This window comes from Mauremys mutica, chromosome 5 (assembly GCF_020497125.1).
Source record: "Mauremys mutica isolate MM-2020 ecotype Southern chromosome 5, ASM2049712v1, whole genome shotgun sequence".
In the NCBI taxonomy this organism is placed as follows: Eukaryota; Metazoa; Chordata; order Testudines; family Geoemydidae; genus Mauremys; species Mauremys mutica.
Genome location: NC_059076.1, coordinates 20,201,321 through 20,217,482, shown reverse-complemented (window position 1 = coordinate 20,217,482; position 16,162 = coordinate 20,201,321). Strand labels below are relative to the sequence as shown.

Genomic DNA, 16,162 nt, shown 5'->3' with positions numbered 1-16,162 from the left:
CTCCTTTCGCCCTTTAGAGAGTAGCATAGGCCAGTGTGTTCGGGGATGGGTGGGACAATGGCCTTCCTCTCTGACCCCTCCCACCTCCTTTGGGGTGTCTTGTACCCCAGAGAATGGGTGGAAGGATTGCAGTCATTTCCTGCTGCTGTGCAGGGGCTCCTGGTGTCCTCCCACCTTTCACACCTGCAGAGTGGCAGGGCATAGCCTGATGCTATGGTAGTTAACCTTGAGCTATCGGTAAAAATGCATGCTTTGTAACGCAGCCATGCTTTGGAGAGAGCTTTGGGAGCCTTCAGAATGAGAAATGCTACAGAATAGTAAGTTATTGTACTAATGGTCACTGGCTATAATGGATAGAAATTAGCAGTACAGGCCTGCTTATAAGAACCTGCCCTTCATCTTCTAACTAGTAGTGAGACTGTGAATATTATTAAAAACACTTTCTCACTAAACCCCAGTTCAAGAAAGTGTCCTTCTCCTGGACTGCACTAAAGCTCACACTTAACTTTAAGCAGTCAATGGCACTTAAAGTTAAGCCTGGGCGTAAGTGTTGTCCGGTGGATTTAAACACAAGTGCTTTCCTGAATTGGGGCCTTAATAACTTACAAGTCAGGGCAGCTTTGAATCAAACCAATATCCAAAATTCATTGAAGAAAACTAGATTGCATCATGTTCAGACATGTCAGCTTCTCATGTGACTACAGTGCAATATGTTTAGCTCATGTGATGTTTTCTTTTTCAGATGAAAAACCAGTAACGGTGGAATCCAATTTTATGCTCTGTCCAGCCCCCGTCCTACATAAAAGTGGCCAGTAAGTATTTGGTGAAAGCTTTATTCTGTATCTTGTCTGAACTATATCCACTGATGCTGAATTTAATTGTGTGGGGTTTTGGCTAAAGGCAGTTATATTTTTCTTCCTTGTGTTATTTCCCTAGTGTATTTTACAGCTTTGGAATGGACTTTAAATAGTCATCTGCGTCCAAACTGATTTGGACGGTGCTTTAAAAATGAATATTCAGGTAGATTATTAAACCCTGAAAAGGTCTGGCTTGTCATAAGTTTTATGCAGATTAGCTATTCTTTAATAGGATTTAAGATGCTTTCTTCTGGATAATCTTTGGGCTCATTGTTAAACCTCTTACATTATCAGTGACACTTACAAGCTATTATTAAAATTATGTGTCAGGATATGTACCACTGCTCAACATGTAATGATAAAAGGAGGCACTAATTTAACAACTGCAGCAGTCTTCTAACAATATCATGGCTAAACAAGCCTTATTCTAGATGTCACTGGCTGGATGTTATTTCTACAGCCTTGAGATCTCCACCTCCCAAATTCAGAGATGCCCTAGGCTTTTAAGATCACTTTCGCTTAAACTTAATTTCCTGTACTTAGGTTTCCTGTTTAATGCTACCATGCTCATCAGGAATCAGAACTGTGTGGAGATTATAATTAGCTGTCAGGTCTTTACACTGTAAGAGGGGGAAGACTCCCAGACCATTAACCCTTGGAGGAGAACAACTACTACAGTAGGAAAGAGGAGTTTGGGATGAGCTTTCTGTTACTAAGCCAGTACTCAGCCTTAGGGGGCTTCACTGGCACTGAAGCATGTGCTTAAAATGTTTCCCTGAATCAGGATGTGTAAGGTGCTGGCTTATCTGCAACCCAGGAAGGATCCACTGTCACACCCAGAGTCTCTTTCTAGGCATGGTTTTACTTCGCAAACACAAAAACACCCTGGGTTACAGCTCTCAGGGGATTTTCCCTTTTGCCTTTCCCAGTCCCTCCTGTTTCAGGACCTTTGGTAGGATTCTTCTGTGCTCATTTAACGGAGCGCTGCCTGCCAGGGCTTTCTCCTTTTTTCCTGCATTACTCCAGCTTCCCACTGCCTCCTCTCCCAGGGGTCTTCTGCCGTGCCTGACTCTGGCCGCTCTCCCCTGCGTACTGACAGCCTGGCTCTTTTTAGCCCCAGGTACTGCCCTGCCCTACTAATAGCTGACCAGTGGATGCACATCTGTTTTGTATATTGAATGATGCTTTGGAAGAGAAAAGTTGCAGATGAATAGATTCAAATACTTTCAAGGGGCGAGAGGGAGCCGGCATTATTTTATAATGGTGGAGAAATGCCGAGAATTATGTTTTGGGGAGAGGGATGAGTTTGAATCCAGTTATTATAATGTCCTGATAATAAAATTTGCTTTTTCATAATTTTGTGATGTTGATTTGTCGTAACTGAGAGGTCAGTTTGTTAGAGCTGTTCTGCTTGGGGTACGTCCATACTATCTGCCGGGTCGGCGGGTAGCAATTGACTTCTCGGAGTTCGATATATCGCGTCTCATCTAGACGCGATATATCGAACTCCGAACGCGCTCCCGTCGACTCCGGAACTCCACCACCGCGAACGGCGGTGGCGGAGTCGACGGGGGAGCCGCGGACTTCGATCCCGCGCCGTGAGGACGGGTAAGTAGTTCGAACTAAGGTAGTTCGAGTTCAGCTATGCTATTCGCGTAGCTGAAGTTGTGTACCTTAGTTCAACCCCCACCCCCAGTGTAGACTAGGCCTTGGATATGACTCCAGTGTAATTCCCATTGATTTCAGTGGAGTTTTGCTGGCATATCAGTGGTGTAATGCAGCAGCCATAGCCAAACAGATTTTGATCTCAGCTAAGATGAATTGACACCACGCAGAGCTATGAGAAAACCAATTTTATCATCAGGACGGCATGAATTAATCAGGTTTAAAAATGTATCCGCTCCTCACCAAGCATGTGTTAACTAGCTTAAACTTGGAGTAATGGAGTGGTAACTTAGGCCCACAATGTGGCCTAAACACAGGAAATCCTGAACTTGTACCTAATCACCACCATATCTAGTACTAGCCTGACACTATGCCAGTTGAACAGGAAATGCACAGAATATTTATTGATCTATATTAAAACACAGTGTAAAGTATTTGAACATGCTGTATTTTTGTTGTTAAGGGAAGGGCTTGTTGGGTTGTGAAGTGTCACAGCAGAAGACAATATGCCATATTGTAATTGCAAGGCAAACAAAGTACCTAACTGCAGGGCAGTTCTTTCCAGCAGCGTTCAGAGGAAATACAAGCTGTGGATTAAAATATGTACAGATTCTACGTAGCACCACTTTGGAAAAGTTATCCAGCTCTAATACGTACGTCCATAACATTGCATGGGAGAAAAAGTCACAGGTTTTGGCCTAAAGATAAGCAGTACATGGCAAGTCAGAAGACTGACAGCTATGAAAGAAATGTACATATTTGAACTCTTGACTTTCCATTGGCACAGCTCAGACTATTGCTGGATACCTCCCAGTAATTCCTTATGTAGTGGATCTAATATTACTTCCTACCGTAGCAGCAATCTGCCTGCTGTCTTCTGGAGTTCTTAGTAATGGAATTAGAAATGTTATATAGATTAAGTACAACAAAATATCAGACTAAATTCATTTTGTAATTTAACTTACCTTGAGTTGTTTCCTACGTGGATGGGGGGAATACAGTCGTTTCCCCTTTGTTTTTGCTATTTGGTACTTACACAATCTTTAATTTTTGTAGGCTGATGAATTAAATACTTTTATAAGTACGGCAACATCTATATGGAGCATGAGAACTGCAAAAAATTCTTAAAATAAATCCATTTGGTTTGCAAACCACTGGTTTTATTGGATTAATGCCAGAACATATTTTTGTTCTCTCCATATCTGGCTGCTGGCTGTAGTTTGTTAGATACCCACAAAATACTGCCTGTAGATTTATAGTGTGGCATTTCTTTCAAAGTGGTACATTTTTAGATAGCAGCATGAAGCAGGCTGATGTGGCAGTGTCAGCTGATGTGGCAGTGTAGTGATACAACTTACTGCATACAAAATACCTCTTCATCACAATATTGATGGTTTGCAAAATGATGTTTGTACCCAGATTAACTTTTTTGGGGGTAGGTACCTGGTGTGCTAAAAGGAGATGTGACTAGGGATTTTGATATCTGTAAATACGAAGCTCTGTGTTACGCGTAACTAAGAGCTCAGGGTGAAATTCACACCTGTGCAGAAGGCATGAGGCCTCTGCACCACTTAAGCCACCATGAAAACAGCTACATTGGGACTTAAATTCAGTGAGGGTGAAATCCATCCCTGAGCAAAGGAGGTCAGCAGAATAGCTATGAGTTTTACCTGAGTGTTTCTATTTGATGATTTTTGTTTCTTTTTAATTTAAAGGTGAATTGACTTGAAACCAAAAACTGATCAATAACTCGGAGCAGTTACAGAATCTACATTTAGGGCCAAGCTCGGCCCTGGTGTAAACTAGTGGCGTTGAACCATTCATTCCAGGTTCACCAAACTGGCTCAAGTAGGTGTAAATTGCCATTTGCCCATCATTGGATTCTCTGTCCATAAGGGACAGTTTTAATTCTTGTTGAGGGATCCATAGGAGCCCATCTGGTGGCGTGCACTGAACCCCGTCTGTTCTGACTGGGCTTCCTTCCCAGCCACCGGTATCCATGTTTGGCACTGTGCTGGTCCCTAGTGGTCCTCCTGGTGGGGATGGAGGTTGAGTTCACTTTGTGACACAGAACCATCCCTTTCCCCCAGCAGATCGGGGGCTCCCAGGGACCTGTGCCTGGTTATACGTCAGCTGATGCTAATATAAACCCTGGCTGCTTCTGCCCAAATGTCTGACCCTTCGAGTTTTTAAAAAAAATGATTCCCAATTACATTTTTAAATAAAATATTTGAAAACCATCTCCTCTTCTTTTTAACGGCCAAAGCCTGGACTTAATTTTCCATGATTCTCCTTCTGTAGCTGCAGGATATCAGAAGCAGCTAAAGCAGAGCAGAGATTTCCCCTTCCTTCCTTCCTTGCAGTAGATATTTCTGAAGTCATCAATCCTTGCAGAGAAAACCCAGAGGCTTTGACTTGGCTTCTCGTAGGCTTGTACAGGAGGAACTGGTGTCTGTTTCAAAATAAATTGTTATTAATGTCTCTTTTTATTTCTACTCCTTTAATAGGCAGTTTTTCAAATGCAGGCTTTGAAACGATATTTGTAGTTGTATCCAGCACAAACAAAGGGTTCCCATTCTTTGAAGTCAGTGGCAGAATTCCCATTGACTTCAATGGGACCAGAATCAAGACCATATTTTTCTACCTTTTTAGCATCTTAAACCGCTTTTGAATTCATCTCAACTCAGTTTCCGCATTTCAGCTGATGTGTGTGCAGAGTAGATGGCAATAATAAGATCAAATAACTTTGAAATTGAAGCAGTGCTCTCACACCGTACAGTATTTGATTGAAATTAAACAATCTGAGTAAATATCTACTGACATAAAAGTTCCATTTCCTGGTTTACATGAATTATGTCTACTCTGGTTTCTCACTGAAAGATTACAGTAATAGATTTTGAATGTGCAAGCTCTTCAGGCTAAAATCCTGCTTGCTTTCCTCATGCAAGTATTGCTGTAAATAGGGCAAGCAGGATTTGGCCTGTGCAGCGAATCCCAGGCTTTTGTTTAAATGGAAGTAATTGAGAGTTTGTAGAGTAATCGTTGCAATCAAAATAGACTGGCAGAGAAGTACAGGGCTTCCAATAATGCAGCTGCAGTATCATTGGCGTGCTTCCAAAACGGATACTGTGCTTTACATATTCTGCATTGAAACAGACACAGTGTGTTTGTACTTAGCTCACTCCATAAAGTGAAATAGGAATTTAAGTCTCAGTTCAGCAAGGTATTTAAGCGTATGCCTAACTTTAAACACATTGAATAGTTCTATGGAAAGCATGGTGTTGCTCACATATTTCAAATTGGGTATGTGCTTAAGTACCTTGCTGAATAGGGACAATATGCATGCATGCTAATAAGCGCACGTGTGTGTGTGTGTGTGTGTGTGTGTGTGTAATAGTGACAAAAATAAAAGAAGGGATCTCCTGGAAGGCCTGATCTTATTTAATAATTTTATTAATGATCTTGAAGTGAGGCTTATTAATGTAATTCGCAAATGACTCTAAACAGGAAGGTTTTGTATACGAAGACAGAAAAATATAACAGTGGCATTTAAAGATTTTAGAAACAGTAGCAAAAATAAGAAAACAAAATTCAGTTTGGGAAAATGGCAAGCTAATGTGTCTGGGATGAGATAAAGCAAAATACAGATGTTCAGATGGTGGGAGAAACCTAAAAAAGCAGCAATAGTGAAGAGACTTAGAGTGATGGAAGATGGCAAATTGTATCTGAAATTACCTGGCAGCCCAAAAGGTCAATGCCATTTTGAGTTGCAGGCCCAGAGGCACATCATGTTATGGAGAAGTGAAATGCTAATTCCTCTTTATACAGGTCTACACCTGGAAATGTTGCGTTCAGTTGTGGGAACTTCATTATCAGAAAGCTACTGACAAACTAGACAGATTTCAGGCACGAGGAAAGGGATTGACCTGTGAAGAAAGGTGAGGTAACTTGGAGTAATGGGCCAAAATTAAGAAAGAAGAGGTTTATGATGAATATCAGGACAATCTTGCTGGCAGCCAGAGTTATCAGACTGGCATTGCCTAAGGAAACTGGTGGAAGCTGCATCACTTGGGACAAAACACTTGTAAATGTACAGAAGGGAACAAACTTGAGTTTTCAGGGAGATACATTGGCAGAGGTGGTTTCCATCTTTAAATTATTTGGGCCAGATTCTGCCACACCCTTCCATTGAGTTTCCTTTACTGTGCATATTCCCATTGAGTTCAGTGGGATTTCTTGTGGCGTTAAGTACTGTTCAGCATAAGTAAAAGTGGCAGAATCTGTTGGCTTTTATGGACAAAGCAGAGCACCAAAATTAATAGATAGATTCAGACGTAGACTGGTTTGTCTGAGTGTAGGGGCAGCCTTAGTAGTCCTGCTCCCCTGAGCTTATGGACACCTAGTTGCAATGCAGAGATAACATGCCCTGACTGTGCTGCATGCTGTGGTTATAATAACCTGACTTGCTCTGTCTTCAAGTGATGTTGGCTTCATTTTTAGGGTCTATTGCTTACTATGTCCAGAACAAAATGAATTGCTGTAGTGGTCTAAGACAAAGGGAGAGGAAAATCCAAGTAAAGCATTGTTTTGGTGGGGTAGGAAGGTAAAAGTTCTACTGTATGTATCCCCAAAATTGTACTTCAGTTCCAGTTTTGGAACATCTTTCTTACACTTTGGCCTTTAGTTTGCAAAACACTTACACAAAGAGGCATGCAGGAGAGGGAGGCTTTAATTTGTTACAGCTGATCTGTTTGTTTTTAATATATAGTGAACAGTTTGAAGATCATGGGAAGGAGCCCAAGATACGAGTATAGGTTTTTTGGTAAATAATTTTAAAGGTATTTTGTGCACACGTTACCCCAGTAATCAGCTAGGGAAAATGAAACAAATTATCAAGTCAGTCATGTAAAACACAGGAGGTCATTGAAATATCGCTTGGGCTCTTTTAAAAAACTTTTATAATAGTTAATTGTCCCCAAAGGGTAACAAACGTCGTGGAAAATGATCTTGCATGCCGCTAAGATTGCATGAACCAGCTAGTGTTGAGTACTTGGTTTGCTATTTTTGAACTGCAAGAACCAATTCTAAATATGCTTTTAGTTGGATATTAACCAGACTCCCCAACAAGAGGAGCTTGTGTCATTGAAATCTTTGTTCTTCCTGTTGACAACAGCTGCTTCATTTGTTTTTCACTCACTTGTGAATGCTAGGGAAGCTCAGAAGGACCTATGAAACAAAAACAGCATTGTGCGGCCTTACACTACCATTCCTCAGGTCTTAATTTTAATATTTTTCTCTTTTGGGCCGTCTCTCTCTTCCTCCTCTTGACCATTTCTTTGTAATTCAGTTATGTCTTAACCCTTTCATATAAAAACATCACAGAAAAGAGTAAGAACAAATCTGAGTTAAGGAATACAGACAAAAAGTCCGTATGTTAGTTATAGAGGATTTCAGAACATAGCCTAATTAGGACTTTGAAGTCTAATTTTTTTCCCCATTCCCAGAGTACAATATCTTACAAATTTCTAAAACTGTTTTCGAGGATGAAAAACGAATATTCTACTGGAATTTTCCAATTTTTTCTCCTAATTTCTTTTGAACTTATTATGAAATAAGTCCTACTTAGTCTTATTAGGTCCTTGCTGGTTAAGGACCCTTTGCTTTTCCTTTTTGCAAGTTCCCCCATTTCTCCTGATCTTTGTTGTTTTCCTTTATTTAAACAGTTTGTCCTCAAACCTGGACCGACTCACTTATTTTCTTTTCTGTTTTTTGGTGGCATGTGACAACACAGACAGGCATATGTATTTTCTCACCTGGTGATCTGTAGTGAAAGTTTGTGGGAGCGTGCTACTTGCATCCCTGATGCACAGATTTGAGAAAGAATTAACTGCTCTCAGCAAAAGTTTTACTGACTTTTTGCTCTGAGTCCCGTACGAATAAGGCATTTTATTTCTGGGTTTTATTTTGTTTAAAATTTCTCTGAAATTTATCAGTGTTTATTACAAAAATTAAAAAAAAATAGATGAAAATCAGTGCAAAAAATAACGTCACAGTTTTCTGGGTAAATATTGAGGTTAATATTTGGGGACAGGATGCCAGAACAAAAAACAACCAATAGAGAAAAATAAGAATATTGAAAGTAAAAGCAGTTTGAGCCTTTATTCTTTATTTTCTTTTAAAAATAGTTTCATGTTGTTACGCTTGATATAAGGGGCTTCAGTATAAATTCCAAAAGATCTAAGTACTGTAGACTCTCAGCAGTTTTTTCAAATTGTCTCTTCTCTAAGGCTCTCTCTCCTGCAGTCCTAGAAAATAGTCTCTCCACATCAGCCAGGCGGGACACTGGGGATGCAGGAAGCAGCACAGTCCATAAACACATCTATCTAATGTGCTTTCGTGGTCCAAAACTTGGGTGAAAATTGGTTTAAAAACAACGAAGGCTAGCTTTTGTAAAACCTGGGAACGTTCTGGGAAAAACCAATAAAAACTGAAAACGAAAGGCCTTGCCTATCTAGCACTTAAAAAAAATGCAAATTTAGTAATTATGGAAGAGGCCAAATTAGTAAACCAAGTTATTACTGCTATTATTTGGTATTGACTTAACGTCTAGAGACCTCAACTTAGATTGGGGCTCCATTGTGCTGGTCACTGTGCAAACACAGAATAGAGACAGTCCCTGCCTGGAAGAGCTGACATTCTACATTGTCAGGAGAGGAGATGGGTGGGAGAAGGGAAGTCCCCATTTTACAGATGGGGGAACTGAGGCATGGAGAGATTTTTAAGTGATTTTCCCAAGATCACACAGGGAGACTGTGGCAGAACTGTGAATTTTACCTACATCTCCTGAGCCCTAGTCCACAGAGCAAAATCCTTTATGCGTAGGACAATTACAGCTCTTTGGTACATATAATGCACCAAACTTTGACCCAGGGGAGTTTAATTATAGGGGTGAGAGGGTCTCTCAGCCTCTGTCATAAATAAACAGATCAGGATTAAGGTCTCTTTTCCCTGGAAAGGGTTAACAAGCTCAGTGACCTGAGAAACACCTGACCAGAGGACCAATCAAGGAACAGATTATTTTCAAATCTCTGTGGAGGGAAGCCTTTGTCTGTGTTCCCTGTTTTGCTCAGAGAGCTCTCTTTGGATCTTAGAGAGGACAGTCATGTCTCCAAGTTCTCCTGGAGTAGTTTCTACTATTTAATAGTGAGTATTAATTAGAAAGGCGAATTAGTCTTATAATTTGATTTCTACATTTGCAATTGTGTGTTTGCTAAAGGAAATTCTTTATTCCTGTTTGCTGTTACTTTGCTTTTACTGAGAAAGAAAGGAGGGGGGATTCTCTCCAGAGATTGATAAGTTTAGACCCTGTATGGTTCTATCTTGGATTACAGAGACAAGTTACTTTCTTTTTATTCTTTAATAAATTCTTTTCTTTTCTATTAAGGACTTGTTTGGTCTTTCCTTGGGTGGATTCTCAGGGAAAGAGAAGGGGGAGGCATCCCTCTGTAGTTAGATCCCGGTATCTCTCCTAGGAAAAGGGAGGGGGGAGGAAGCAGGGGGAATAGTTTGTTTCTCCTGGGTGTAAGAACTCCGTGGATTTGGGGCTCTTGGAATCCCCTAGGATTTTGGGGAAGGACTGTGTCTCAATCCACATATCTGATTGAGTGGTGGCAGCTTACTAGATCTAAACTAGGATTTTAGTTTAGAGGGAAACCAAGTCAGGTCCCCACAATGGAACCCAACAGTTCCAAGTGGCAGCCTTCAGCCTCTCTGGTATGGAGAATTGTGCATTTTTGTGGGTCTGAATGTGTGTGCTGGTTCTCTAAGGGTATGTCTAGGCTGCAATTAAAAACCCGCAGCCGGCCTGTGCCAGCTGACTTGGGCTTTCGGGGCTCGGGCTATGGGGCTGTTTAACTACAGTACAGACATTCGGGCTTGGGCTGGAGCCTGGGATCTAGGACCCTGGAAGGTGGGAGAGTCCGAGAGCTTGGGCTGCAGCCCTCGCCTGAACGTCTGCACCACAATTAAACAGCCCCACGAGCCGAGCTCCGTGAGCCTGAGTCAGCTGGCACGGTACCAGCAGCGGGTGTCTAATTGCAGTGTACACATACCCTAAGAGCTGGGCTGAGAATATAGTTAAGCCCTGGAATAGGCTTTCAAGGGAGGCTTTGGTGTCCCCGTCGTTGGAGGCTTTTAAGAACAGGTTGGCCAAACACCTAGTCAGGGATGGTCTAGGTTGACTTGGTCCTGCTTCACAGGGGGGATCGACTATTTGATCTCTCAGGGACCCTTCCAGCCCTATATTTCTGTGATTTTATGATCCACTTGTGTCACAAAGGGCACCCAATAGCCATTCGGTGGCAATGTCTTTTCCTCACTATTGAGCTGGGCAGGATTGAAATTGGTGATGGAGCGTTGAAAAGCTCCGTATCCCATTTGCGGCCTCTTGAGCTGCCCAGTTCCTGCCTTTGAACCACTTAGTCCCTCTTCTTCTTCCCCGTTCCTTATACTGTATTGTTTTACACCATGCTTCAAATAAGAAGTCCGGCAGATTTGAATGAGTCTGCATACCCCTGGATTGGAGTGTAGGCAGTGGTACACACTTCCACACTCATGCCTTGGGAGGGTGCTTCAGTTCTATTGAAATCAATGGGAATTAAGCGTATGCTTAACTTTGAGCAGGTCTTTTAAAAACTTTTCTGAATTGGGGCCTATGGAACGCTGACGTGTTGTGGTGGTGGTGGCTCCTAGCTTTACCTGGCCCAAGGAATGGAATGGTGAGGGTGATGTCTGAACTCGGGGGTTTCTGTGAGACACTATTTATGTACCTTACTCACATTGTAACCAATGGAATTTAGACACACTCTGAGGATCTGGCCCGAGTTCTGTCCTGACACTGTTCTATCCTCTGTGGTCATAGCTTCATTTTAACTGAAATCAGTTGAAAATAATATACAGTGAGAGTCTATTTAAAATGACAGGTTTCAGAGTAGCAGCCGTCTTAGTCTGTATCTGCAAAAAGGAGCACTTGTGGCACCTTAGAGACTAACAAATTTATTTAAGCATAAGCTTTCATGGGCTACAGCCCACTTCATCAGATGGCTAGAATGGAACATATAGTAAGAAGATATATATACATTCAGAGAACATGAAAAAGTGGAAGTAGCCATGCCAACTGTAAGAGGCTAATTAATTAAGATGAGCTATTATCAGTAGGGGAAAAACTACTTTTGTACTGATAATCAAGATGGCCTATTTTAGACAGTTGACAAGAAGGTGTGAGGATACTTAACATGGGGAAATAGATTCAATATGTGTAATGACCCAGCCACTCCCAGTCTCTATTCAAACCCAAGTTAATGGTATCTAGTTTGCATATTAATTCAAGTTCAGCAGTTTCTCGCTGGAGTCTGTGGTGAGGTCATTCACGGTCAGCCGAAAGGTGTTCCATAAAACTATTGCTCATAGGTGGACACCCTCCCACCCCTGCCGTTTTTGATCCTTTAAAGAATACTCCCTTTAAATCCTTTCCCAGTGAGTTTTGTCTGATCACCGTGTCCATTCCCGATGGAGTACCTGCACTGGACAGCTACCCCCAGCTTACCTAACGAGTTGCGATCTCATAACCTAACTCCCCATTATACCCCCAACCCACTGCGGGGAAGGTGAAAACCCCCCACCTCCCGTTGGCCAGTCTGGTGGTGAGGGGAATTTTTTTTTCTCAGCCTCCTGAGGAAGGAGCAACTAGCATAATGGCCACAACGGTTCATGATGAAACCTGGTATTTCAGTTGCTCCCATGGCGGGGAGGGGTGGGTACTGTTCAGCTTGGTCCAGGTGAAAAAAGAGCGGGTTTTTGCTGCACAGATGTGGGCATCAATAGCCCCTTTCTCTCCCTGTCACTTGGGAGGGACACCTAAGTCAGTGTCCCCATGGTGACCTGGGATGGAGCTGCCTCCATGTAGCAGGTAGCCAGCCCTCTGGCTTCCCCCCCCTTAAAGGGGAACACACCTTTTCTGACAACCCAGACAAAAGGGCGCCGCCTGCTTAATGTGCGGTGAGGTCATTCACGGTTAGCCGAAAGGTGTTCCATAAAATAGCTGGCAGGGATAGTTGCTGCTGAAGGATACTGGCTTCCCTTTTCCATCCCCTTGGACTCCTCTTGGAAATGAAGCATGTCATATCTGTGCCCCATTCCTGCTTTCAGTGACACGAGTCTGGGAGCCAGAATTTTAAAATTGCTTCTGAATTTAATCTCCTGCATAACAACAGCATGTTACATTGGCCAGTCACATTTGTGGTAAGTTCATTACACAGGCAGACTGCCATAGCAGTGCTTGTATCTTCTGGGATATGTATAATATATGCTGAACCAGAGCAATCATCCTTTATAAAGTTTCTGACTTGGCTCTGCTAAGTAAAACTTTGCCTCCCAATTACTTCAGATTACTCGAGCAGTAGACACTTTAACAGTTACCTGTAGATGTAAACCTTCCCTTTCTTCCTCCATATATTACTGTATTATTTAAAGTGTAGTTGTAGCCACATTGGTCCCAGGATATTATAGAGCCGAGGTGCGTGAGGTAATACCTTTTACTGGACCAACATCTATTGGTGAAAGAGAGAAGCTTTGAAGTTCACACACAGCTGTTTCTCAGGTCTGGGACAGGTACTTGTCTCTGTCTGTTATTTAAAGCATTAGAGAGACAGCTTCTTTTGTGTCCTTAAAAAATCACCCGGTGTATTGCTATTTTCATGGGATATTAACATACGGCAACCATTTTATATTTGTAAGTATTCAGTATATCACTGTCACTTCATTGCCTGGTGGTTTTGCTTTGTTTTCCTTATATTATTTTTTTTTCTGTGTGGGTGTTAAGACCTCCTATGAAAACTGATTAAAGTTTAAAAAAAAAAAAGAAAAAAAGTGCTGCCGCGTAAGGTGACTGATGTTTAATATGTTTGCCTAATTAACTTTTGGCTAAGGATTCTAACCCATTAAATAGCTAGTTAGTATATGTTTCGAATAAACACATCTGGTCCTGCAATGAGTGAAGGTTCTGCCTGTGTGTGGGTGACAGATGTGGCGGTCGTTTCCCCAGTTCTCTCTTTTAAATAATTAACGTCACACTGGTGAAGTAGCCCTAGACAGACAGCCTCGAAGCCAGCTGTTTAGTCTCAGAGCTGTATCTATGGACATGTGCCTCATCTCATTAGTCTGCTCTGTCTGTTGTGTTCCCTCTTCTTTGGCATTTCAACAAACATGTTTAGTCCTAAGAAACATTTAAAAAACAAACAAACAACAACTTTGGATGCTTGGATTTTGGTCTGGAAGGCAGCAGGGAAGGAGGGAATATGTATCAGGCCACCCATGGGGCAGATAGGCTTGGACTTTCAAGCTTTGGAGATTGTTTGGAGATGCCAAACAAAGGGCATTTGAACTAGTCCCGCCCAGATGTTTCATTATTTGGAGTTGCTGAGATGGGTTTGGAAACAACCTTCTTTGAAAGACACAATGTCTTGTGTTAGTGTATTTCTTTGTTTGATATATGACTTCACAGCCTGGAACAGCTGGAAATTCTTATCAATTGCAGCAAAGAGAAAAACTAACATTAGCTATATACATAAGGGATTGGACTTCCCCGGTCAAATGTTCTTTGATTTTTTCATATGTTCATGTTGGTGGTTGTTTTAAAGTTCTTTTTCAGTAAAGGGTGGGAGGAAAAAAGGTCACTTGCCGGTCTGAATTTATGTATATATTTTGCAACAGGCTAATTTGCACAAAAATAACTTCTTAAAATGAGATTTAAATTCATGTTATCCAAAGGGCATGGTAAGATTTATTCTTACTTTCAGAGGTCCATGAACCCTGATCATTCCATGGCCATACCATAATGGTTAACGTGCAGCTGTCATTAGTTCTAGTGATGTGGGCTCAGTCTGTGACCTTTGTTTTGTAAGACATCAACAATAGCACAGCTGCCCCTGCCTAGTTGAGATCTCAAACCTGCAATTTGGCAAGAAGAACAGAACAAATTGGATAAATATACATAAACGCATTGAGAAAGAAGGAAAAACAGAACAGAATGAACCAGTGCATTATTCTACAACTTGTTTGATAGGGATCATTTATGTAGGCATATGGTATAGTTAAATGTGCTTTCAAAAACATTGGCCTGATTCTTCACGCAAATATGTAATAAATATCTAAATAAAAAGAGAGCTGATACTGTATCAGTAGTTCTCTTGAAGGAGGCATAAGAATGTTTTTGGAAGAGTGTGTTTGTGGGGAAGTGTGTGGGGATGTTACATACATTTAGATTCACACAGAATGTGTCATTAACTTAGTTTTGAGGTTACACAGTTGTTCTCTCACAACATTGTAAGCTTAAAAAAGCAAGGAAGTAGTAAGTTAAGGCAACAATCACACCCAACTTGATACCCATTTCCAAGCTTTAGTAGCCAATTGTTATTGCAACGCTAGACCACGACCACCTGAAAACCATCTTTAACCTACACACTTTTTCAGTTCAACCATACTGTCACCTTTAACGCATACATTAAAGAACTGAAAATCACACGGCAATGCACATCCTCAGTTTTGACCTTCTAATACTACATTATTTAGAAACCTAATGACAATTGTAAGTTAAAATTGGTCTTCATTTTCAGTATTCCAGATGGAGAGTGAATTCAAAACAGGTTACACACTCAACCTTTTTTAGCTTATTAAAAAAGCACTAATATATATTTAAATTGTGATGCTTAAAAATATCAGATCAGCTAATCATCACACAGAACCTCACAAAACTATACAAGAATACTATTCAAATTATATATATATATATATATACACACACACACACACACACACACACACACACACACACACACACACACACACACATATATATATTTTATATAATAAAATTTCTATATGCATTGCTAAACACATTAGATAATTATGGATCAAATTCTCTGCTGGTATAAATGGGTGCCACTCATTTACCGCTGCATCAGTTAACACTCGCAGAGCATTTGACCCTGTGCATTTAAGAGGCTGGAGTTAAATGTTGTGTGTCTGTTTGTTTTTTTAATTACATGTAACATATAAACAAGAAGTCTGAGGATGTAAGGCTGGAGATAATTAGTGTTCTTTAGTGGGCTTATTTCTGGAGTGACCATTTAAAATGACAGTATTCTGAATACCCCCCAATTTTTTGCCTTGTTGCAAAAATGAGAATTATGAAGAGCACACGTCAGATATGAAAGATGAACCTCAAGGAGTAAACAAGATAGGAAGTTGCATGGAATGTGTTGTCCTTGAACCAAAACCTTTTTGAGTCCTATAGGAACAAATGACTGAGTGCCTCCTAGGACGTGCTGAGCATGAACTCCTACTTACTGCTTTGCAGGATTAGTAGTGTTCATGTAGCCTAAGTGCTTTTTTACTTTCTGAGTCCAGTTTTGCCCACAGAACAAAATCCCTCATGAACTTCAGTGGGAGCTGCTGAATGCTCTGCACTTTTGAAAATCAGGGCATTTTATGTGCCCAAACCTAGGTGTAGGCACCCATTAGTGAAAATCTTAACCCAGATTGACCACGTGTGTTGTCAGAGCTGCCTGTCCAAAACCTACCCA

General features: G+C 41.2%; 1 protein-coding gene across 4 annotated transcripts in view; it reads left to right on the top strand.

Annotated features, from left to right (window-relative positions):
- The window catches only part of ANTXR2 (ANTXR cell adhesion molecule 2), a 195,318-nt gene that overhangs the window by 73,538 nt on the left and 105,618 nt on the right, over nucleotides 1-16,162 (top strand). For all 4 annotated transcript variants that reach the window (XM_045018805.1, XM_045018803.1, XM_045018802.1 and 1 more), the window contains exon 10: nucleotides 743-812. In XM_045018805.1, coding sequence (XP_044874740.1) covers nucleotides 743-812 — 70 coding nt within the window. The remainder of the gene's footprint in view (nucleotides 1-742; nucleotides 813-16,162) is intronic.